At 41.7% G+C, this 26,656-nt stretch overlaps 1 protein-coding gene across 2 annotated transcripts in view; it reads right to left on the bottom strand.

The window, feature by feature from the left end:
* The window catches only part of sbf2 (SET binding factor 2), a 143,782-nt gene that overhangs the window by 25,557 nt on the left and 91,569 nt on the right, over nt 1-26,656 (bottom strand). For both annotated transcript variants that reach the window (XM_063013531.1, XM_063013532.1), the window contains exons 18-26: nt 17,702-17,872; nt 16,495-16,733; nt 12,383-12,555; nt 12,176-12,249; nt 7,846-8,041; nt 6,495-6,622; nt 4,355-4,530; nt 2,924-3,054; nt 2,648-2,849 (exon numbers count right to left, since the gene is read on the bottom strand). In XM_063013531.1, the coding sequence (XP_062869601.1) occupies nt 2,648-2,849; nt 2,924-3,054; nt 4,355-4,530; nt 6,495-6,622; nt 7,846-8,041; nt 12,176-12,249; nt 12,383-12,555; nt 16,495-16,733; nt 17,702-17,872 (1,490 nt within the window). The remainder of the gene's footprint in view (nt 1-2,647; nt 2,850-2,923; nt 3,055-4,354; nt 4,531-6,494; nt 6,623-7,845; nt 8,042-12,175; nt 12,250-12,382; nt 12,556-16,494; nt 16,734-17,701; nt 17,873-26,656) is intronic.

Genomic DNA, 26,656 nt, shown 5'->3' with positions numbered 1-26,656 from the left:
ACATGAGGCTTTGTTTTGCCGGGGGGCTCGCTTTGTTCTCGCTTTTTTCTCTGTGATTTATGCTGAATTTTTGCAAGTTCAAGTGTGTGTTCGAAAATCTAGTGAGCTGCCTTGCTGTCCTACTGCCTACATAGGCAGCTTCCTCAGTAGAGAGGATTCTAATAAGTCAATGACTTATAAGTCAGGTTATTCGAATGCGCTACTATGGGTGTGTTCGAAAAGCTAGTGTGCTGTCTACATAGACAGCATTTTATATCATCCTGTGCGCGCTACCGAGAAGGAGGCTGTTCGAAATCCTAGATGCCTTAAAATCCTCACTACTGAGGTATCTTAATATTTCAATGTTATTTTGGCTCAAGAACGAGTGAGCATCCGACGCTGCCTTAGTGATCAAGGCAATCCCAGCATTCATTGCGGGTCGGGTGCTCTTCTCTCATAGAAAAATAAACATGGCTGACGGGGCGGAGAAACGAATGTTAACGAGAGTTATTTTCAAACGTAAATAAAATATTACTGATTTTTAACTTGTATACACTTGTACCGAGTGTTTTTATTTGCAAGTTCGGGCTTGTCAGGAAATGTAACCGTTATCGGTACATGAAGGAAGATTATATTGACGTAAGCGTGCTGTGCTACCTCAGTTTATTGGTTTTAATGGCAAGATGCTAAATGCTAAACGCGAAACCCGATGGAATCGCTATCTAAGTAGCGCGTTCGAATAACCTGCCTTATAAGTCATTGACTTATTAGAATCCTCTCTACTAAGGCTCACTAGGTTTTCGAACACACCCTAAAAACAGCGATTCCATCGGGTTTCACATTTAGCATCTTGTCATTCAAACCAACGGGATGGGGTGGCACAGCGTGCTAGCATGTCAACTAACTCTCTTCTCCCTATCTCCCTTCGTGTACCGAAAACAGTTACATTCGCTGACAAGCCCAAACTTGCAAATAAAAACACTCGTGCAAGTTTATACAAGTTAAAAATCAATAATAATTTATTTACGTTTGAAAATAACTCCGTTCTTCTCTCCGCCCCGTCAGCCATGTTTTTATTATTTTTCTGTGAGAGAAGAGCTGCCGCACTGAATGCTGGGATTGCCTTGATCACTAAGGACGCTTCCGATGCTCGCTCGTTCTTGAGTCAAAATAACATTGAAATGTTAAAATGCCTTAGTAGTGAGGATATTAAAGGCATCTAGGATTTCGAACAGCCTCCTTCTCGGGAGCGCACATAGGATGACGTAAAATGCTGTCTATGTAGAGAGCTCCCTAGTTATTCGAACACACCCCTAGTGTTTAGTTATGGCTTCAAAAGATAAGGGAAGTGATAAGTGAAAGAGGGTGCATCTAGGTATTGTTGAAAAGTTAGAACTTATAGATACATAAGTCCCCACTATATGATCATGACCAAAAAAAACACACACCACACAAGGTAAATTATATTTCTCCCCAGTAGTATAGTAAACCTATTTTAATATTTATTTATTATATTTATTTATCAAGTATTTATTTACATTTGTGTGTTTAGCACCTTAGTGCTACGTTTTCGTATATTTTCGCACCCCCTGGGAAAAAAAACCTTGCTGGTTCGGACAATCACGTTTTACGAACCAGTGCTCCCCCATTTAGTCAGTTAAATCAAGATACCTCTGTGTTACAGTTTGCAAAGCGGGGGCGGATCAGGTAAAGTTAGACGAACAGTAGGAGTAGAAGCACCTGAAGCTGATGAAATGTTTGCGTAGCGAGATTTATAATTCCTTAGCTTAAACTGCAAAGTTATATTAGGCACAGATGCATTAGGCAGTTTCTGCATTAATAAGTGTGGCCTGTTCTTCAGTCACGGTTTAGCACACCTGAACCAGGGTATGTAAATCTATAATCTGCACAGACAAGATCTGTACAGAGCTCCCTAAACTTACCTAATTTAATCTGTAGGGCTTAGATTAATAGGTGCATTCAAAGTGATTCTAAAAGAACAGTTGTTCAATATCCAGGATCCAGAGTTCTAATCCTCAGCAGTGCTATTAGTTGGTTTTATATAGACATGTAGACAATTTTGGCTATGCCCCTTGGGAATGGCCGAGGCCCTGCAATGGATTGGCGTCCCAGAAAAGCTGGAGCCACTGCCACTCTTACCAGAATAAAGCGGTGGTAACACTAGAAACTAAATTAAATGAAAAGGCTGGAGCTACTGTCACTCTTACCAGGATAAACTGGTGGTAAACCTTGAAACTAAATTAAAGGAAAAAAATCTTTAAAGCTCCATAATCTCAAAGTCCAGTCCATGTATGTTTTATTGTATAATGCAATTTATAATAGCGTATTCAATATTGACCAAATCAAGAAAAACTGTAGGCTAATACATTTTAAGCAGACTGTGTTTGTACACCATTGTGACGTAAGTAAAGATTAATTATACAGGGTTCACTAACTTTTTCCAGTAACTCTACACTTCACAAATACACAAGTGCTAAAGCTGGGATATTATCTGTAATGTTATTCAAGTTCACTACATTCGAACTGGATCTAAAACTTAATTTCATTTGTAACACACTGGCGGTAGCACTTCCCAACCACATTTTGAACCGCAAGATATCACAGACCCCTGATATAACCCGATGTCGCATGATGAGCCGTTTCTGACCTGCGACAGAGCGAATAGAGTCTGTTGACGGCCGTCACACGGAACTGCTCTCCGCTTTTGGAGCGTGAAGAGCTGCCAGTAATGGTACCGAAGCCCAGCCTCTGATAATCACGGAAGCAAGCTTGCTCCACCAACTGCTCCATGGTGGACTTGTCTGAGGCCTTCAGAGTGTTGCTGGCGGGAGGCTCGCCGTCATCTGACACTGAGAAACAAATGCAAAGCTGTGGATATTGAACCTTCATTGCATCCTGTGACACACGTATGAACTCGGCTCACCTGAGATGTCGTCGTCCTCGTGCCAGATGCTTCGGCTGCCTTTTTCGTTTTTCTTCTGCAGTGTGGCCTGGCGTCCCATGGTGATTTTACCTGCTCGTTTAGCTCCTTTTACTATGGTCTTGGAAAATGTGCTGTGAAAAACAGTCATTAATTAATTCAAACTGTTTCAATTAAACCTCAATTTAAAAGTAACAAAAAATTCATTTTGCCCTTTGTCTTCTAATCTAGTCATGTCCAGTTCCCCAGTTGTATCTTTCCTCTACTTCAGCAGACTCCTTTCCTGACCAATGAGAGCCATACCTAACACACACCCCTCTGACACATCTGCAATAGCCAACCACTTCTTTTCACCTGCACCAGGTGGGTTCACAAAGGTTCAGTATCATGTATAGAAAGTCACATATTGATCTCCATTATCCACCGTCTCTCTAAGGTAGGCCATGGACCCTAGTATTGGCTGCCCTCCCTCAGACACAGCCTATCATGTTTGTGTAGGTGCCCGGTCAGCAGTGCTGGGTTAGCGTGTTTTACCGCTGCACTACCTGAGCAACCGCACTTTTAATATAATTTAACATTATCTGGTCAGTCGTGACCCAAATCATTTTGATAAAGTAAAAATTCTATTATAAAACGGATAGTTCCGGTCCTAAAATCTGATTGGCTGAGCCGCGTTCGAAGCCGTTGTAAAATCCCCGATAAACGCACACCTCTGACCACCTCACATCATTCCATATTAATACGCCACTGAATAGAAAAAAATTTATGTTATTTTCGCCCTCATGTTGCCTAGCAACACTGTTAATCGAACTATTTTGCGTCGCGGAAGAATGCTTTATTGTAAGTTTATACACAATAAATACATTTATGAATTAAACATTGTTGTATTTATTATATTTTATGTTGACCGCCGTTTTATAAAAGCAATAAGCCACTCGAGACCGTGCATTACTGTTATGATTTTAGCACGGGAAAGAAGTCATCCCCGTGCTAAAATCACAGTAATGCACGGCCTCTCGTGGCTTATTGCTTTAATAAATTTGCACATGCATTTCTTGAAGCTATTCCTGCTTACAGCTTGAATTAAATACATTTTATGCAACAATTTATTTTATACAGGGTGTCCCTAAAGTCTGGACACACTATAACTAACTATATGTTTACTAAATACACACACAGTGTAAAACACATTGAAGATGTTATTGATTAATATTCTAATTAAATAAACTCTTATTAAAAAATGTATTAAAATTGAAAAATTGAAAATATGCATTATGCTTATGTGTCCAGACTTTAGGGACACCCTCTGAGAGTTTTGGATTTCAACTTCACTGACTAATGTGGCTCCTTGACATGACTAGATGAGAACCAGTCTTGCTTTAAACTAATGCTTTTTGCACACTGATACAGTTTTAAACTAAGTCCGGAACTGACCGGAAGCCTGTGTTTCTCTCCTTCTGCTTGGGCAGGAGAAGCTGGGGAGCTGTCTGTCCTGCAGCAAAGGCAAACGTGCTAAAGATGGACTGTGGGTAACGGATCCTTTGGAGGTGCTTCCTGAAGACTTCCACCATTTCAGAAGTCACTTCTTCGTCAAAAGCCACTTTAATGAGCTGAAAGGGCAAATCAGAACGCACAAATCAGTCACAATTATGCAAGAACTGATCCTATCCAGCGAGCTTTTCAATACTGCATTAGAAAGATTGATCAGTATGCTGAGTGCCAAAATACTTTCCTGGCAGAAACCAGCAGTCCACAACAGTGGAAGAATGTCTGTGGATAATCAATGGGTCTTGCTGACTGAACTGCTTCAAACTGGATGTGATCAGTTCGAAACTGACTTGTTCCCCAAAGATCTGGAGGGAACATTGCCGGGCGTGGTTTGCCGGCCTCTGTAACCCTTTGTGTCCCTGAGACTTATTGTGTATCCACTTTTCCTTTCATTTCTATATCTTAGCTCTTTGGGGGTTGCTCTGAAAGTTCAGAAAGCCCCCACAGTGGAACGCTGTACTTAACGAAGGTCTGATAATGCATCCCAGACTGCATAGCACATCCACAGATGGGCAGAGAGACCCAGATGACCCAGACTTTTAATACAGAGCCCGGTTTTATAACGTGTCTTAGTAAAGAGATAGGAATGAGCTATACATTTTTTATGGTACATAAAGAACAGCACGTGTGGGTCTGTATAAACTACTACAATGCCAGAGAGTTAAAAATGCAATGCCGGGGATTACAAAATGATTCGAGTTGAAACAGGGCTGCTTTGTATCTCAATGTTCAATGTTCAATGCACAACAATAAAATGATGTGGACACCTGACCATAAGCATTTATGGAGTTGGTTTGCAATTTTGCAGCTATAACAGTTCCATTGTTCTGATATGGCTTTCCACAAAATATTGGGTGTGTCCCCGTTTTTGACACCAAAATGCATTTGTATGGTCAGGGACACACTTTTGGCACAGAATTGGCATTCCATTTTTTCCCCAAAAGTGTTCATAGGGGTTGAGGTCAAGGCTCAGTGCAAGTCATTGAATTAACGAATTAAGGGACCTAACTACATACACCCATCAGCCATAACATTAAAACCACCTCCTTGTTTCTACAATCACTGGCCATTTTATCAGCTTCACTTACCATATAGAAGCACTTTGTAGTTCTACAATTACTGACTGCAGTCCATCTGTTTCTCTACATACTTTTTTAGCCTGCTTTCACCCTGTTCTTCAATGGTCAGGACCCCCACAGGACCCCCACAGAGCAGATATTATTTAGGTGGTGGATCATGACATGGTGGTGGTGTGTTAGTGTGTGTTGTGCTGGTATGAGTGGATCAGACACAGCAGCGCTCCTGGAGTTTATAAATACCGTGTCCACTTACTGTCCTCTCTATTAGACACTCCTACCTAGTTGGTCCACCTTGTAGATGTAAAGTCAGAGACGCTCACTCATCTATTGCTGCTGTTTGAGTTGGTCATCTCCTAGACCTTCATCAGTGGTCACAGGACGCTGTTGGCGGATTATTTTTAGTCCAGCAGTGAGGTGTGAGGTGTTTAAAAACTCCAGCAGCGGTGCTGTGTCTGATCCACTCATACCAGCACAACACACACTAACACACCACCACCATGTCAGTGTCACTGCAGTGCTGAGAATGATCCACCACCCAAATAATACCTGCTCTGTGGTGGTCCTGTGGGGGTCCTGACCATTGAAGAACAGGGTGAAAGCAGGCTAAAAGAGTATGTAGAGAAACAGATGGACTACAGTCAGTAATTGTAGAACTACAAAGTGCTTCTATATGGTAAGTGGAGCTGATAAAATGGACAATGAGTGTAGAAACAAGGTGGTTGTCATAACGTTATGCCTGATCGGTGTATGTAACAGAGACATGCTGGTAAGTAGATGGACAGTGGGAATGCAGGAGGATGGAATGAATGAATGAATGAATGAATACATACAGCGATGGCGGTTTGAGGTAACTTTTAACATTAAACCAAATCTATGTCAGCTCGTGTTCTTTTCAATCGAATCCTAGTGAAAATCAAAAGAAAGACCTCGGTCAGTGTGTGCCGTACCTGAAAAGAGGCAGATCTGAGCTGTAGACCCTCCTGCATGTTCTGCTGAAGCTGGTTCTGAATAGTGATCTTCTTGTCTTTAATCAGCGTGGACACTGGAAAACTTCTAATCACCGGCTGCTCCCCGACTTCCCACACAAACACATTATTATTAGCACTATATTGTAAAGATGTGCTAGTAAAACACCAGATTCTGGCGTGAAGTACTGTATTTAGGAGAAGGTTTTAAATATAGCAAGACTAGTACTAGTAGTACCCAGAATCATTTCAATTCACTTCAACCAAGGCCCTACCTAATTCATGAATTGTTTGTTTATTAGGATTTTAACGTCATGTTTTACACTTTTGGTTACATTCATGACAGGAACGGTGGTTACTCATTACACAAGGTTCATCAGTTCACACAAGGTTATATCAAATACAGTCATGGACAATTTAGTGTCTCCAATTCACCTCACTTGCATGTCTTTGGACTGTGGGAGCAAACCGGAGCTCCCGGAGAAAACCCACGCGGACACGGGGAGAACATGCAAACTCCACACAGAAAGGACCCGGACCGCCCCACCTGGGGATCGAACCCAGGATCTTCTTGCTGTGAGGCGACAGTGCTACCCACTTAGCCACCGTGCCGCCACCTGATTCATGGTCGTGAAAATCGCATCACAAATTGAAGGTTTGTGTTTAGCGATGTAACATTTTTCATATCACACACAAGTGCCTCACGTTTACTGGTTAATTTGGACTATGAGGCGGTCCTAGCAATCCTACGGCAATTCAGTTAGCAATCTGTTAGACAAAATGTCCAAAAGTCTAAAGCAGCTAAAAACACTATTCAGGTAACTGAGTTTGGAAAACTCCAACCAATTCTGTGGACGCAGAGGAGGGGTGTCAAAAGGTTTACATTCAACTGTTAAGGTAGGCTGTGGTGTGTATTGTAGCCTCCATTTATTCTATCATTCAGTTTATGAGTGTTATTTAATGACTGTCGTGAAATGTGACACATTTCTTAAAAAATCTGTAAAATCTGTGATTTTTAAAAAAAAAAACAAAGCCTGTAAAATTAAGCAAATTTTCCCGTGAATTAAGTAGGGCCTTAATTACCAAGAACCATTTATGGGCCAGTGATAGCTCAGTGGTTAAGGTACTGGACTAGTAAACAGAAGGTTGCCGGTTCAAACCCTGCCACCACCAAGTTGCCACTGTTGGGTCCCTGAGCAAGGCCCTTCACCCTCAATTGCTCATTGTGTTCCGCTCACTGTGTAAGTCGCTTTGGATAAAAGCGTCTGCTAAATGCTGAAAATGAAAATGTAAATTTATTAAAAAGCACAGCCCAACAAAGAGCCGCTCTCACCTAAGGGATCATGAGGAGTGCCTTTGAAAACGATACGGTAGGTGGTGAGGAAAAGAGCCCCTTCAGCAGGCAGCATGTGCGGCCCTCCCAGTAGTCCCCCCGTGGCGTCCTCGCGTCCATCAGGATCCAGGACCACCCGGAGTCCCTCGCTCACCAGTTCCTCTCCGGGGAGCAGAGCAGGACGAAGTATCTTTGGCTGTAGAGTACAAGAGCAAAATCACAAATCATGAATTTTAACACTGTGTCCTGAATGCCTGGGTGTTTTTTTTCCCCAGAATGTTCTGCTCTGCAAACACAAGGATCTAGTGTTTGATGTTGTTTTGAATTATTTATTCATTTATTAGGATTTTAACATTTTTTTTTACACAGTTTGGTTAATTCATGTTAATTAATTCAGTTACTCGTTATACATATATTATAAGATTCATCAGTCTTGACAAGTCAAATGTCAAACACAGTCATGGACAATTTTGTATCTCCAATTCACCTCACTTGCATGTCTTTGGACTGTGATAGGAAACCCACGCAGACAAGGGGAGAACATGCAAACACTACACAGAAAGAACCCGGACCGCCCCACCTGGGGATCGAACCCAGGACCTTCTTGCTGTGAGGCGACAGTGCTACCCACCGAGCCACCGTGCACATCCTATGATGTCTTTATGTCAATGGCTTGTAATCTGAGTGTCACAACAACACTCATACTGTAAGATATTGATTTAAAGTGCTGTCAGAACGTTATCATCAGCTATTCTCTGTCTCAACAGCATCTAATCGTCAACCTTAAAAAACAAGATTAATGGGGTATTCTAACTGGTTTAACATGGACTATGAACTCGAATTCCCAAAGCATTACATAACATTTTTTGTTGTGACAGCAATATTATGCTTAAGGTCATTTTAGTTGAATCTGGTTCGGTTGGCTGGGTTCAGTCTAAACATGCCACTGACATGTTTGGCATGTTTAGATATTTGATATGCATTTATGCAGGAGTACTATATGGCAAAGTATATAGTAACCTGAGTACAAGCTTGCTGCCCTTCCCCCTTCACAGCTATAACAGCCTCGCCTCTTTAGGAAAACGTTTCCACAAAATTTAGGATTTTGTCTCCATAGGGATTTGTGTCAGTTTTGCTTTTACAAAGGTCAGGCACTGATGTTAAAGAAGGTGTGGTATGTTTGCTTGTGTATCTTTTAGATTCACATTTTACATTTGCGGCACTTAGCAAAGCAACTTACAATTATGACTGAACACAATTCAAGCAATTGAGGGTTAAGCGCATGCTCAGGAGCCCAACAGAAGCAACTTGGCAGTAGTAGGGTTTGAACTGGCAACCTTTTGGTTAGTAGTACAGGACCTTCACTGCTGAGCTACCGCTGCCCACTGCCCTTTTAAAGCCAAAACACACTGCCTGGTTAAAAAAAAAAGTCACACACTCTAATATTTGGTTGGACCACCTTTAGCTTTGATTACGGCACGCGTTCGCTGTGGCATCGTTTCCACAAGCTTCTGCAATGTCACAACATTTATTTCTGTCCAGAGTTGCATTCATTTTCCCCCAAGATCTTGTATTGATGATGGGAGATTTGGACCACTGCACAAAATCTTCTCCAGCACATCCCAAAGATTCTCAATGGGGTTCAGGTCTGGACTCTGTGGTGGCCAATCCATGTGTGAAAATGATGCCTCATGCTCCCTGAACCACTCTTTCACAATTTGAGCCCGATGAATACTGGCATTGTCATCTTGGAATACGCCCGTGCCATCAGGGAAGAAAAAATCTATTGATGGAATAACCTAGTCATTCAGTATATTCAGGTAGTCAGCTGACCTCATTCTTTGGGCACATAACGTTGCTGAACCTAGACCTGACCGACTGCAGCAACCCCAGATCATAGCACTGCACCCACAGGCTTGTACGGTAGGCACTAGGCATGATGGGTGCATCACTTCAGCCGCCTCTCTTCTTACCCTGGTGCGCCCATCACCTTGGAACAGGGTAAATCTGGACTCATCAGACCACATGACCTTCTTCCATTGCTCCAGAGTCCAATCTTTATGCTCCCTAGCAAATTGAAGCCGTTTTTGCCGGTTAGCCTCACTGACAAGTGGTTTTCTTAAGGCTACACAGCTGTTTAGTCCCAATCCCTTGAGTTCCCTTCGCATTGTGCGTGTGGAAATGCTCTTACTTTCACTATTAAACATCTCCCTGAGTTCTACTGTAGTTTTTCTACCATTTTATTTCACCAAACGTTTAAGTGATCGCCGATCACGATCATTCAAGATTTTTTTCCGACCACATTCCTTCCTCGAAGATGATGTTTCCCCCCCTTCCACTTTTTAATAATGCGTTGGACAGTTCTTAACCCGATTTTAGTAGTTTCAGCTTCTCCTTAGATGTTTTCTCTGCTTGATGCGTGCCAATAATTTGACCCTTCTGAAACAGATTAACATCTTTTCCACGACCACATGGTGTGTCTTTCGACATGGTTGTTTAACAAATGAGAAGCTACTCACTGCATCAGTTAGGGTTAAATAACTTGTTGCCAGCTGAAACATAATCACCCATGCAGTAATTATCCAATGGGAGGCTCCTACCTGTTTGCTTGGTTAAATCCAGGTGGTGACCTTTTTTTGGCCAGGCTGTGTATAAAGCACAGTGAAATCTGGTTTTCTACAGTGAAGAAAGATCAACATTTTGTGTCCCTCAATAGGCTTTCCGGGTTGCAAGAAAGGATTGTAAAAAAGTCCTACTTTATGTAGACAATTTATCTACATGACAAAGCTTTATAGTCTGACTTTACATAAACAGTGTCAAGTTGTTACAATGGCGCCTGGTTGACAGTTTGAAGACCATGAGCCATTAGCTTCTTGTTGACAGTAAATAATTTGGCTTGAATGAGCGCTTTATGTTTATACTGTTTAGACACTCACTAAAGTGGTCAGTGGTTATCTTGCTCATTAGGAAATATGCAAGAGCAGAAAATAATCTAAGGCTTTGCCTGAGTTGAAAAATTAGGCTCTTGTCGATTGTAGGAATTTCTGGGTTATCAAAAAGGAAAGACCTGTGTTCTTGTTCGCAGGTTCTTGGAACCCAGAGCAAGACCATAGGTCTTCATGGGTCTACAAAGCTTGCTGAGGACAAGAACCCGGGAAGAACCTCTGACCGCTCCAACACCACACAGAAAAATGGCAGAGGAAATGAAGGTCATGTCTGTTCACTATGAGTTTCTTCTGTGACTCGAACTAGCTATGATTCCTCTCATGGCCTTAGAATAAACACAGCGCCATCAGCCTTAGCCTCGGCCTTATTTGTCTTCATCCATGTACAGCTTTTCAAAGGTCAGAATGTACTGATGGGAACTGTTTGCACACACTCATCTTCAATCAAACAAAAAAAATAGACAAGTCTAGCTTTTATCAGACTGACCACTTGTTTTACCAGGCATATTCTAATAAATATGTGTGTTTTTAATGCTGAGGATCAGACAGTAAAAATAAATGCTGCTCTAACTTTCAATTCGGACAGATTCCAGCTGTACAAATTAATAGGCTTTTGTTGATATTGCACTAACAAAAACTGATTTTAATAGTAATTATTACATTTATGTGCAACTGTTATTACTTGAACTCATTCCATTGTATTCTTTACATTTGTTATAATATTATGAACCATTGTATACATAAGTGTGTGTAGGAATCTAGCATAACTCTGGCAGAATCTGGGCATAAGATCACCCATAGTTGGGCCTGCCAGTGGCTGTCTGAGCTCTTGACTAACTTCTCAAAACCAAACCACTCCCTGCAACTGTGATCCTTAGTCATTATTTTCTCTTTCTTTGGTTTGTCTAGGTTTCCAAACACTGTTTGCTTATCATGTTCTTGTAGCGGCACGGTGGCTCAGTGGGTAGGTCAGCAAGAAGGTCATGGGTTCGATTCCCAGGTGAAGTGGTCTGGGTCCTTTCTGTGTGGAGTTTGCATGTTGTCCCTGTGTCTTTGTGGGTTTCCTGCGGGAGTTCCGGTTTCCTCCCACAGTACAAAGACATGCAAGTGAGGTGAATTGGAGATACTAAATTGTCCATGACTGTGTTTGACATTAAACTTGAATCATGAAACTTCTCGTTAAAATCCTAATAAATAGATAATAACATGTTCTTAATATAATATTTGCACTTTAGAGTTTGCTTGGCCTGGCTGTTTAGCCATCACGCCTCAGATGTAGCCAATCAGACATGTCTGTGCAGAAATTTACGAGTTTCGTACCCTTTGTTAACAATTCATAACAAGAAACAGTTCAAATATTGAGCAAAGCAAGATAACCAGCTTACCTTCTGGATGGGAGGAAGTCTCCTACTTTCCCTATGAACAGCCTCCAAAGTTTCCATCTGTATGGCCACAATGCCTGACCACAAAGAATCAGAGAAAGGTTTCAGATAATTGCACAACAGTATTAGAACAACACTCTCACAATCCCTCAGTGATTAATTACTATTTCTAAACAGAGTGCAGCTTCAGCCTGGAGGATTTCAGTTTACCTGGGATCATGCTGTGCAGGTTCTTGATGTGCTCTTGAGTGACGCCACTTTCAGTGCAGACCTTGTCAATAAAGCGAGCGATAAACCTCACCACAGAATTAGCAATGTCGCTGTTCTCAGACTCTTCAAAACCACTCTCTGTGTCAAAGCTTTCTGCCACACTGCCGGCGATGCTGGAAAGAGTACAACAATCGGCTGTAAGCCACAGAATATACTTCAAGTATGGAACCCAACATTTTATATATATATATATTATGCGTTTTTCTCCCATTTTATCCCACTTTAGCGTAGTCAATTTGTCTTCCGCTGCTGGGGATCCCCGATTTTTTGCAGTTGAGGAGGGTTGTTAACAACCCTTACATGTACATATATCGCTGCTCACGCCTTCTCCAACCCGCACACAGCCCTTAACGGAACCCTTTTCCACCCATGCACAGGCGCCTCTATCCGCCATTCAGGGTCCTTACACAGCGTTTGAAGAACCCACCCACATATTCCGATCATCCCACCCTGCAGGCACTGCCGATTATGCCCGCTAGATGGCACCCAGCCGACCGGTGACAACGCCGAGTTTCGAACCGAGGAGTTCTGAATCTCGGCGCTGCTGTGCTAGCGGAATATCCCGCTGCGCTCATGCATACAAGTATCTATCACAACTGAATTTCACAAACTATAAACCCCAAGCCCAGAAATGTCTGTGTTTAATGTTCAATTACATTTTATATTTATTTATCCAAAAGCGACTTGCAACTGTGACCGATACAGTGCAAGCAATCAAGGGTTGCTAAGGCCATGCTAATACAGTGGTATCTTGAAACTCAACGTCAGTTGAGTTGCTGAGGTATTTTTTCCCATAAGGATGTATGGAAAACCTGTTAATGCGTTTCATGGTCCTGTGGAACTGCATATATTTAAGGCTAATGTAAAATAATGGGGTTGTTTTTGACACTTATACACAGAGAACAACACAAATATGAACAAAACATTGAAATACAATAAAAAAAGTTAAAAATGTAAAAAATCTAGGGCTGTCGAAGTTAACGCGATAATAACGCATTAACGCAATCTCAATTTAACGCGATTATAAAAAATAGTGCCGTTAACGCAAATTCTAGTTCATGTTGAGACTTGACAGGTAGAACAAACGTTTTAATGTCGGACTTGCCACATAATGTTACCGAGCGTCGTAGTGTCGTAGTAATGCACTTGCATAATAAAGAAGCTGCCAGTCCTCCATTCACGTAACGCTAGGATGGACACTTAAAAATCCTCCTTTTGGAGTGAACTGGTTTCATTTTTGATCAATATTATTTACCATTGGCTCAGGTACATGTCAAAACAAATGCTTTGTATTTCATTGGTTTAACAGCCTCATTTCACTGCTTACAGCGCTACCACTGGCCAATCGGAGAAGGTCCGCCCTCTAAATGCTAGTCTGTGATTGGGTGGTTGAATTTCGCCCGCCCTCTCTGTTTTGTAAACACTCAGCTCTCATGATCAGGAACGCGGTGAAAATGCCAAAAAGTAAACTTTTGAGGCAGCGATGAACGGACCTAAATATGAAAAGACACAACATTTAGTGAGTAAAACAGTCATTTGTTATATAATTCTTGCTTAAATTGGTCAAAAACTCTGTTATATGGGTTCTGGATTCATTCTGTGTGTTGCAGTAGCATATCCCCCTGTTCCTAATATGATGTCCGGCTTTTTGGGGTGTAATGTCCTCCTTTTTGTTACTATGAATCTGGCCACCCTAGTCTAAACACACTCAGTTCGTGTAGAAACGTCCATTAAACCACTGGATAGTATTACTGCCTAGTATGTGAGTGAATAAAACTCCCTTACAGTTTTCTCTTGTCCCAGCAGTTTTTAACATCAGTACATTTAGCATAAAATGTGTTCAGCATTGTAATTGTAACATTTCACTTAAAAATCCTTGTTTTCTATAACATTTACACAGATTTTTTTAAATGCGATTAATCGCGATTAACTATATGAAATTCTGAGATTAATCGCGATTAAAATTTTTAATCGTTTGACAGCCCTAAAAAAATCTAAAAAATAAAATAAAATACAAAATAAAAGAAAATTGAGCCCAACGCAGCTTAGGGAAGCGGCGCGGCTTTGTTTACATTGCATGCACGTCAAGTGCACAGGAAACGTAGAGATTTCAAGTTTAGGGGACACGGTACCACTGTACTTTAGAAGAACTTGTTAGAAGCCTTCTCAAAAGCATGGCTGTTGTTAAAGCTAAAGTCACACTATTTTAATACAATTCGTTTTTGAAATAGAATAGCCAACAAGTTAATGGTCAGGCGGACAAATACTTTTGGCCATACAGTATATTACTGACTCATTGTTGGTCCCCAGTGCAGATAAATAGGAGTTGCGTCAGGAAGGGCACTGAGTGTAAAGACTGTGCCAAATCAAATAGACGGATGAATGATCCGTTGTGGTGACCCCTAACGGGAGCATTCATTGTTTTCCTGGTCTGCAGATTTTTTGCACTTAAGTGTAGATTGTATGTATTTCACACAACATAAAACAGTTCAGTAAGTTTAAAACCACAACATTTCTTGTTTTTTGCTGGACGGATTAGTAGAAAAGAAAACTGGTCATGCTGGTCTATTTCTTTTGACTCCAACAATCACCACATGGTTTGTTTAATAAGCCTCACTAATTTGACAAAATGTTCATTGTAGGATAAATGGAACTCCAACATCACATGTACATAAGAACTTGTGTTATCAAAATTTCCTAATTTGCATTTAATATAATATGACTGCTTACAAATAGCTGTACTGATCGCTAGAACTAGAAGCTCCCAGTGTGCACACTTTAATAGTTGTGAAAAGGCTACCGTACAGCCTGGAAATAAGAAAAGGAGCAAAAATGTAAGAAGAGCCACCCTGGAGATATCAATTTGGCCTGGTTTGGTCAATTTTAAGCACAACGCTTTCCAAAAACTCACACACAGTATTGTTATTACGCTCTGGGTTTCCCCGTCATTGTTGTCTTTGGTTACTCTTTAAACTCCGTGCACTGGGCCAGCTCATTTTACCCGCACAGCTGAGACGCACAGCCTGACTTGTTGTTAGTGGCGCCAGCTAGAGAAACTGAAAAGATTAGGAACTGAAGTAGATCTCCGATGTGAAGTATCAATGCTGCGTCCTTAGGCGACACTCACAGAGCTGTCAGCATGTTTTCACTATTGCGCTTTCTATAGAACGTTTAATGTTAACATAGGATGGATTTAATCCAGACACTTAACACTTAACTTACATCACTAGTTTTTGGGGAACTGCCTAACATTCCAACTGTTGGACACAAATGAAACAATATTTAATGTAATGGATATTTAATGTTCTATATTTTTGTAAAAATACTTATATATAAAACTTTAATAGTTGTTCAAAAACATAATGCAACCATTCTTGTGTATAAATGTGCCTCCATGCCCAGGTGGCGCAGCGGGATAATCCGCTAGCACACCAGCACCAGGTCTGTTACTGGTTTGCATAATTGGCAAATGCCTGCAGCAGACAAAATTGGCTTCCAGTCTGCTGAGTGGGAAAGACTGGACTAAGGGGTGGGGTTGTGCATAAAGTGTAAGTTTCTTGGTTGACCCCGGCGCCTGTACAGAAAGTGGAGGAAGTGCAGAGATTGGGGCGTGGCTCTCCGTACACGAACCCAACCTCACATCAAATCCACCAAAGTATGGGGGAATAAGAAGGGCTTGTTGGACTGCGCACACATCGTAGGGAGTGTGTGTCAGACGCCCCACCTTGGACTCCGTCGGGGTCCCCAGGGGCAGATTGGCTACTCTAAATTGGGAGAAAAAGGGGGTAAAATGCATAAAAAGATTAACAAAAATCCTCTGTGCCTCCAGAAGAGCCCAGTTTTTCTTATGAGAAAGGATTGATCACTGCTAGCTACTTTGCCCAAGAATGTGGAAAGTAATTAGGTAATTTACCCTCTACAGTGCATCACTATTAAAATATATTAGAGATATTACAGAATCCTGAGAAATCCCTGTGCATAAAGAGCAAGGCTGAAAGCCGCTACCTAGGAAAGGCAGTGATACTGAAGAAATCGGATCGAATCGTTCTTACCTGTTGGTAACAATGCTGTTACTGCCACTCTCCCAGTCAGCAGCAGGTACGGTGGTACGGAGCAGTTTATTCTTGCTAGCATCCAGGGGCACGAGCAGATAGACCATAAGGCTGGCGTAGTGGATGGCCTGGCTGAACACTGTGCTCTCCTCACCCTTCACCAGCTCCTGCTGCGTTTCCTTGTTCAGGTTGGGCCACATGCGTAGCTGCTCGGCTGCTAGGTCCATAGCCGTCCGCTCCTGATGGTCATGGGGGGGAAGGGGTAAATATACAGCATAGCAGGCTGTTTCCCCAGGTTATGTGGTGTATCACTGTGTGTACAACACAAAATGTCTAATCTCAAGCCATTTAAACTGTTTGTGTAGTAATATCTCTACATCTATTGATAATAATGATATTTATACTATACATTTAACCTTGTTAAATATGAATTTGGAAACATCACTCCATAACATCAAACCAGTAACCCAATAATACTGAAGTATTGCTAAAGTAAGACTAGAATAGGCAGTGCTTTAACAAGTCCAGATAACACACTATGCTTCCTGTATTCCTACAATGCTCATATCTGAGCCTCTGCTGTTCCAGCAGGAAGACGGTGACTGCCTATATGACCTTCCCTCCTTCAGACATTTTACCCCCTTTTTCTCCCAATTTAGCATAGCCAATCTGCTGCTGGGGACCCCAACAGGGTCCAAGGAGGGTGTATGTTCGCCTGTCACACACTCCCTCAGAAGTGTGCGCAGTCCACCAATCCATTGTTATTCTCACATACTTTGTTGTATTTGCGTGTGAGGTTGGCTTTGCGAATGGAGAGCCACACCCCGATCTCTGAGCATCTCCTTTTTCTGTACAGGCGCCCTGGGCAACCAAGATTCTTACACAGAGTTGATAACTCCACCCCTTAGTCCGGTCTTTCCCACCCAGCAGACTGGAAGCCAGTTTTGTCTGCTGCAGGCATTGGCCAATTGTGCCTGCTAGAGGGCATCCAGGATCTCAGAATCTCGACACCGGATTATCCAGACATGGTCAGTTTTGTCCGTGGAATGCCAGACCAGGCCAAACACATGAGCTTCTGCACGCTTCTTCAACCATGACTATCACACTCTCTGATAAGAATATATCAATAATAATATTGTAATATTGATGCTGATTAAAGCCAGTGATGTAACTATGAGCAGTGAGTGTAGTTGTTCAATATGTGTACCTTCAGTGTGGCTGTGGTAAGGTGCTGCCCCTCAGGCGTGTTAAGATACAGGGATCGGATCTGCTTCTGCACCTCTGAGTAGAAGGTGGTCTCCCAGAATTGTTGATTGGTCCAGATGGGGTGTTCTTGGACACAGGTGTAGGCAAACTGGTTCACCCCAGGAGCCAGTTTCTGCAAGCAAATAAAAAAGTACTTACCAATTAAGCAATGTGGGATGCAAATGAAACACAGCACCTGAAAACCTTAGCTCCAAGGCTTTACGTGTCAAGGAACCAGTAAAAACCTAACAAACTCTGAGGAGCTGTCAAAGACTTTCTAAAAATGATCCTCATTAGGGATGTAACGATGCAACACAAGACAGTTAAAAATCGGTGCACATGTGCCACGATTCGAATCGGCAATATTCACTTTAAACAGCACAAATTTATTTATGTGAGGACTTTCTTTATTTGTGTTAATTATTTATTTATATAATGTGGGATTTGCTTTAAAATTTAATTTTTTTTACACAAAAAGGGAAATGTGCAGCATTGTTTTGCATAGTTTGTACCTACCTTAGAAATCAAAGGGCATTCATCATTTAGATAAATAAAAGATGAGCACAAATACAGTATTTTTTTAAAGAAATAATAAAAGGAAACTTTGTTATAATTTGTCTTCAATTTAATTTTGTTTAAAAAAAAAAACGGGAAAAAATCGTATTGTAAAGCCAGTATCGTGAATCGTATTGCATCGTGGGTAGAGTGTATCGTTACATCCCTAATCCTCATACATCATGATTTCTTTAACAAATGCATTGGGAACTAATCAGGATTTAAATTTCTGCCCATATTTGAAACATTTAAATGCACTTTTTTGATGTCCAGCAAATCTAAAGGGACATAAATAAGCTCTGGTGAAGATATAAGGACTGGGCTGAGGCGAAACCCTCTAAACAACCTAGAGAAATTATTAACCAGACAATTCTCTCACTATGTATGAATAAGTTTCTGTGGCTCAGACAGAAGAACAAACCAAAAGGCCGATTAAAATGACAAATGGATGGAAGGTTTGTGTGCTGAAAGACAGAGAAAAGAAGGAACTGACCACACAGAAAGTGGAAAGAACAAATTTAAATCAGCTTTGCAAATGAACTGAAACAAAAACTGGCCAGTTTGCTTTTTTTTTTTTTTTTCTGTTGGATCGTGGGATGGTTGTGGAAGGATTACACATTCAAGACAGCCTTCACAGGAGCGGCAGTAAAACGAGGGAACTTGAGGAGCATCAGAGACGCTGTACTTGTTTAACCAGCTATATTCTGACTATCTTCTTTTTTGCTGGGTATTTCTTTTCTTTTTGCTCAATCTGGTTCCTTAACTGTAAAAACCGAGGTGAAAATAATTATAGCACAGAAAGGATTTTTATCATCTAAATGCTTAAGCAACTTCTTTACAAATGATTGTAATCAGTCAGTCGGTTTAGTTGAATTTCTGAAATCGACCAAATTTTAAACGCTACAGGATGTACACCAATCAGCCATAAGATTAAAACCACCTCCTTGTTTCTACACACATTGTCCATTTTATCAGCTTCACTTACCATATAGAAGCACTTTGTAGTTCTACAATTACTGACTGTAGTCCATCTGTTTCTCTGCATGCTTTGTTAGCCCCCTTTTATGCTGTTCTTTAATGGTCAGGACTCTCCCAGGACCACTACAGAGCAGGTATTATTTGGGTGATGGATTATCCTCAGCACTGCAGTGACACTGACATGGTGGTGTGTTAGTGTGTGTTGTGCTGGTATGAGTGGATAAGAAACAGCAATGCTGATGGAGTTTTAAAACACCTCACTGTCACTGCTGGACTGAGAATAGTCCACCAACCAAAAATATCCAGCCAACAGCGACCCGTGATGAAGGTCTAGAAGATGACCAACTAAAACAGCAGCAATAGATGAGCGATCGTCTCTGACTTTACATCTACAAGGTGGACCAACTAGGTAGAAGTGTCTAATAGAGTGGACAGTGAGTGGACACGGTATTGCAAAACTCCAGCAGAGCTGCTGTGTCTGATTCACTCATACCAGCACAACACACACTAACACACCACCACCATGTCAGTGTCACTGCAGTGCTGAGAATGATCCAACACCCAATTAATACCTGCTCTCTGGTGGTTCTGGGACAGTCCTGACTATTGAAGAATAGGGTGAAAGAAGGCTAAAAAGGTATGTAGAGAACTACAGTCAGTAATTGTAGAACTACAAAGTTCTTCTATATGGTAAGTAGAGCTGATAAAATGGACAGTGAGTGTAAAAACAAGAAGATGGTTTTAATGTTATGGCTGATCAGTGTAGAAAGGGCAGCCCATAATGATTTAGCAGTCAAAGGATCAGATGGATTTTTGCCAGGTCAGAAACAGTATCTGACAATTTAACAAACAATACTAGCTGGAAAGGATGTGTATGTATGGTGGGAGCAGCCAAGAGTATTAATCAGACTACAGAATGTAAACATATGAGCATTTCAGGATTAGACTGAGCCAAAAAGAAAATTTCCACATATGCAGCATCAGCCTTACTATTCTGCTTAGAGGTCCAACAAGAAAATGATTTAAAAGAAAAAAAGCTTAGCTATTAAGATCCCCTGTTCCGTTAGATGGCAGCAGAAAGCCACCTGTTGCAGGTTCAAGTGCGTGTACCCACGTCCAGTTTACAATCAGCTTGGTCTGAACTGCAGAAGTGAAACTGAATTTCCCAAAATATACTTTCTTAGTTAAGTTTTTCTCTCCATTACTGAGTGTTTAGAGAGACTGACAAATGCAAATCCTTCTTTAAACAGTTGTTTACTTAGTGTCTGGAATGGGACACCATGTCCTCTGTAACACTTAATAGTGAAACACAGATCAAGGACCCTTCAACTGCAGGCAGAAAGTCGTAATTCTTTATAATATGAGAACTCCGCAGAACTGTAGCTAACAGACTGCAGGTGATCAGAATGGATTACAGTGGCTAGACTGCTCCCAAAAGGACCATATATAAAGAAAGAGTAAAATAAAGGGTATTTAAGAAACCTATGAGCAGAGACAGGCACTACACCAGACAATAAGGCATCCCAACTCATCATTATCATCTGGAACTGTTTGATGTGCATCTGTGTGTTTGGCCTGATGTCTTGCCAAAGATGTGACGCAGTCGAGCCGACCTGCTCCAGTTGTAGAGCCACGTTGTGTAGCTAGAGGGGCGTGTTTTGGAGAACCAGCATACGGTGCATGCCAGCAAGCAGGAATGCCGAAGACAAGCGTTGTGTTAGAAATGTCCTACTACATGCTGTATACTGCACTCAGTATATACTGTATACTAGGGATGTTACGATGCACCACAAGACAGTTAAAAATCGATTCACATGTGGCACATGTTTCAAATCGGTTGACATGTATAATGAATCGATATTCACTTTAAACAGCAGAGGGCACTGGCGCTATTCACCTCGCCTGGTTGACGTCACTACACAGAGTTGCCAGGTTCTGGGTTTTCCAGCCAAATTTATTTAAGTGAGGATACTCTCTTTATTTGTATTATTCATTTATTTATTTAATGTGGGATTTGTTTTAAAATTTCATTTCAGTTTTTTTTTTTACACAAAAAGGGAAATGTGCAGCATTGTTTTACATAGTTTGTACCTACCTCAGAAATCAAAGGGCATTCATTATTTAGATAAATAGAAGATAAGCACAAATACAGTATTTTATTCAATTGCAATTACAATTTAGTAATTTGTCTTCAATTGCATTTTGTGTTGAGAAAATCGGGAAAAAAAATCGTATCGTGAACCCAGTATCGTGAATCGCATCGCGGGTAGAGTGTATCATCACATCCCTACTGTATACAGTTGACCCTTGAGTTACAAACGGTTTACCATATGAACATTTTGGGATACGAACGATCTTTTTCAACTTAACGTACGAACAAATTTCGGATTACGAAACTGAAATTCGCGAAACACGTGACGTCACGAACAAGTTAACTCCGAGCGTCTCTCTCTCTCTCTCTCTCTCTCTCTCTCTCTCTCCTCTCTCTCTCTCTCTCTCTCTCTCTCTCTCTCTCTCTCTCTCTCTCTCCTCTCTCTCTCTCTCTCTCTCTCTCTCTCTCTCTATATATATATATATATATATATATATATATATATATATATATTATATATATATATATATATATATATATATATATATATATATATACAGTGTATCACAAAAGTGAGTACACCCCTCACATTTCTGCAAATATTTCATTATATCTTTTCATGGGACAACACTATAGACATGAAACTTGGATATAACTTAGAGTAGTCAGTGTACAGCTTGTATAGCAGTGTAGATTTACTGTCTTCTGAAAATAACTCAACACACAGCCATTAATGTCTAAATAGCTGGCAACATAAGTGAGTACACCCCACAGTGAACATGTCCAAATTGTGCCCAAATGTGTCGTTGTCCCTCCCTGGTGTCATGTGTCAAGGTCCCAGGTGTAAATGGGGAGCAGGGCTGTTAAATTTGGTGTTTTGGGTACAATTCTCTCATACTAACCACTGGATATTCAACATGGCACCTCATGGCAAAGAACTCTCTGAGGATGTGAGAAATAGAATTGTTGCTCTCCACAAAGATGGCCTGGGCTATAAGAAGATTGCTAACACCCTGAAACTGAGCTACAGCATGGTGGCCAAGGTCATACAGCGGTTTTCCAGGACAGGTTCCACTCGGAACAGGCTTCGCCAGGGTCGACCAAAGAAGTTGAGTCCACGTGTTCGGCATCATATCCAGAGGTTGGCTTTAAAAAATAGACACATGAGTGCTGCCAGCATTGCTGCAGAGGTTGAAGATGTGGGAGGTCAGCCTGTCAGTGCTCAGACCATACGCCGCACACTGCATCAACTCGGTCTGCATGGTCGTCATCCCAGAAGGAAGCTGACGCACAAGAAAGCCCGCAAACAGTTTGCTGAAGACAAGCAGTCCAAGAACATGGATTACTGGAATGCCCTGTGGTCTGACGAGACCAAGATAAACTTGTTTGGCTCAGATGGTGTCCAGCATGTGTGGCGGCGCCCTGGTGAGAAGTACCAAGACAACTGTATCTTGCCTACAGTCAAGCATGGTGGTGGTAGCATCATGGTCTTGGGCTGCATGAGTGTTGCTGGCACTGGTGAGCTGCAGTTAATTGCGGGAAACATGAATTCCAACATGTACTGTGACATTCTGAAACAGAGCATGATCCCCTCCCTTCGAAAACTGGGCCTCATGGCAGTTTTCCAACAGGATAACGACCCCAAACACAAGCTCCAAGATGAGAACTGCCTTGCTGAGGAAGCTGAAGGTAAAGGTGATGGACTAAACCCAATTGAGCACCTGTGGCGCATCCTCAAGTGGAAGGTGGAGGAGTTCAAGGTGTCTAACATCCACCAGCTCCGTGATGTCATCATGGAGGAGTGGAAGAGGATTCCAGTAGCAACCTGTGCAGCTCTGGTGAATTCCATGCCCAGGAGGGTTAAGGCAGTGCTGGATAATAATGGTGGTCACACAAAATATTGACACTTTGGGCACAATTTGGACATGTTCACTGTGGGGTGTACTCACTTATGTTGCCAGCTATTTAGACATTAATGGCTGTGTGTTGAGTTATTTTCAGAAGAGAGTAAATCTACACTGCTATACAAGTTGTACACTGACTACTCTAAGTTATATCCAAGTTTTATTTCTATAGTGTTGTCCCATGAAAAGATATAATAAAATATTTGCAGAAATGTGAGGGGTGTACTCACTTCTGTGATACACTGTATATATATATATACAGTGTATCACGAAAGTGAGTACGCCCCTCACATTTCTGCAGATATTTAAGTATATCTTTTCATGGGACAACACTGACAAAATGACACTTTGACACAATGAAAAGTAGTCTGTGTGCAGCTTATATAACAGTGTAAATTTATTCTTCCCTCAAAATAACTCAATATACAGCCATTAATGTCTAAACCACCGGCAACAAAAGTGAGTACACCCCTTAGTGAAAGTTCCTGAAGTGTCAATATTTTGTGTGGCCACCATTATTTCCCAGAACTGCCTTAACTCTCCTGGGCATGGAGTTTACCAGAGCTTCACAGGTTGCCACTGGAATGCTTTTCCACTCCTCCATGACGACATCACGGAGCTGGCGGATATTCGAGACTTTGCGCTCCTCCACCTTCCGCTTGAGGATGCCCCAAAGATGTTCTATTGGGTTTAGGTCTGGAGACATGCTTGGCCAGTCCATCACCTTTACCCTCAGCCTCTTCAATAAAGCAGTGGTCGTCTTAGAGGTGTGTTTGGGGTCATTATCATGCTGGAACACTGCCCTGTGACCCAGTTTCCGGAGGGAGGGGATCATGCTCTGCTTCAGTATTTCACAGTACATATTGGAGTTCATGTGTCCCTCAATGAAATGTAACTCCCCAACACCTGCTGCACTCATGCAGCCCCAGACCATGGCATTCCCACCACCATGCTTGACTGTAGGCATGACACACTTATCTTTGTACTCCTCACCTGATTGCCGCCACACATGCTTGAGACCATCTGAACCAAACAAATTAATCTTGGTCTCATCAGACCATAGGACATGGTTCCAGTAATCCATGTCCTTTGTTGACATGTCTTCAGCAAACTGTTTGCGGGCTTTCTTGTGTAGAGACTTCAGAAGAGGCTTCCTTCTGGGGTGACAGCCATGCAGACCAATTTGATGTAGTGTGCGGCGTATGGTCTGAGCACTGACAGGCTGACCCCCCACCTTTTCAATCTCTGCAGCAATGCTGACAGCACTCCTGCGCCTATCTTTCAAAGACAGCAGTTGGATGTGACGCTGAGCACGTGCACTCAGTTTCTTTGGACGACCAACGCGAGGTCTGTTCTGAGTGGACCCTGCTCTTTTAAAACGCTGGAGGATCTTGGCCACTGTGCTGCAGCTCAGTTTCAGGGTGTTGGCAATCTTCTTGTAGCCTTGGCCATCTTCATGTAGCGCAACAATTCGTCTTTTAAGATCCTCAGAGAGTTCTTTGCCATGAGGTGCCATGTTGGAACTTTCAGTGACCAGTATGAGAGAGTGTGAGAGCTGTACTACTAAATTGAACACACCTGCTCCCTATGCACACCTGAGACCTAGTAACACTAACAAATCACATGATATTTTGCAGGGAAAATGACAAGCAGTGCTCAATTTGGACATTTAGGGGTGTAGTCTCTTAGGGGTGTACTCACTTTTGTTGCCGGTGGTTTAGACATTAATGGCTGTATATTGAGTTATTTTGAGGGAAGAATAAATTTACACTGTTATATAAGCTGCACACAGACTACTTTTCATTGTGTTAAAGTGTCATTTTGTCAGTGTTGTCCCATGAAAAGATATACTTAAATATCTGCAGAAATGTGAGGGGTGTACTCACTTTTGTGATACACTGTATATATATATATATATATATATATATATATATATATATATATATATATATACATACAGTGAAGCCCGAAATTATTCATACCCCTGGCAAATTTTGACTTAAAGTTACTTTTATTCAATCAGCAATTTTTTTTTTTGACCAGAAATGACACAGGTGTCTTCCAGAAGATAATAAGACGATGTACAAGAGGCATTATTATGGAAAAAAATATTTCCCAGCTTTTATTTACATTTGAACAAAAAGTGGCATGTCCAAAATTATTCATACCCTTTGCAAACTGTCACAGTCTATGGGAAAATCCAAAGTTCTATACCATTCCAAATAGTCCAAGCTGTTCTAAAGCATCCTAATTACCCTGATTCATTGGGAACAGCTGTTTTAATCAACTCAACAGGTGAAAAACAGCAACTCTCTGCAGTTGGTTTGTGGACAGTCATGGCTAAGACAAAGGAGCTCACTAAGGACCTGCGGCTGTGCATTGTGGCAGCTCACAAGTCAGGAAAGGGCTATAAGGCCATATCTAAATGTTTTCAAGTTCCAGTGGCTACAGTGCAAAGTATTATTAAAAAATACAAGACATTCCGCACTGTGGAAAATCTCAGAGGACGTGGTCGGAAGCCAAAAGTGACACCTGTGCTGGCCAGGAGGATAGTGAGAGAGGTGAAAAAGAATCCAAGGATCACTACCAAGGCCATCCTGGTGAATCTGGGCTCTGCTGGTGGCAACGTCTCAAGGCAGACAGTCCAACGGACACTGCACACTGCTGGGTTCCACGGACGCAGACCAAGGAGGACGCCACTTCTCCAGAAAAGGCACACAAAAGCTCGCTTGGCCTTTGCAAATGCTCATCTGGACAAAGAAGAAGACTTCTGGTCTTCTGTTTTATGGTCAGATGAAACAAAAATTGAATTGTTTGGCCACAATGATGTATCCTTCATTTGGCGTAAAAAAGGAGAAGCCTTCAACCCTAAGAACACCATCCCCACTGTCAAACATGGTGGTGGGAACCTAATGATTTGGGGGTGTTTTTCAGCCAATGGACCAGGGAACCTAATCACAGTAAACGGCATCATGAAAAAAGATCAATACATCAAGATTCTCAACAACAACATCAGGCAGTCTGCAGAGAAACTTGGCCTTGGGCACCAGTGGACATTTCAGCACGACAACGACCCAAAACACACAGCAAAAGTGGTGAAGAAATGGTTAGCGGACAAAAACATTAACATTTTGCAGTGGCCCAGCCAGAGTCCTGACTTGAATCCAATTGAGAATCTGTGGAGGGAGCTAAAGATCAGGGTGATGGCAAGGAGACCCTCCAACCTGAAAGAGTTGGAGCTCATCGCTAAAGATGAATGGGCAAAAATACCAGTGGAGACATGCAAAAAGCTGGTCAGCAATTATAGGAAGCGTTTGATTGCTGTAATAGCCAATAAAGGCTTTTCTATTAATTATTGAGAAGGGTATGAATAATTTTGGACATGCCA

The sequence above is a fragment of the Trichomycterus rosablanca genome, chromosome 17 (assembly GCF_030014385.1).
Source record: "Trichomycterus rosablanca isolate fTriRos1 chromosome 17, fTriRos1.hap1, whole genome shotgun sequence".
In the NCBI taxonomy this organism is placed as follows: domain Eukaryota; kingdom Metazoa; phylum Chordata; class Actinopteri; order Siluriformes; family Trichomycteridae; genus Trichomycterus; species Trichomycterus rosablanca.
The sequence above is the reverse complement of the archived record's forward strand: the minus strand, read 5'-3'. Positions and strand labels throughout refer to the sequence as shown.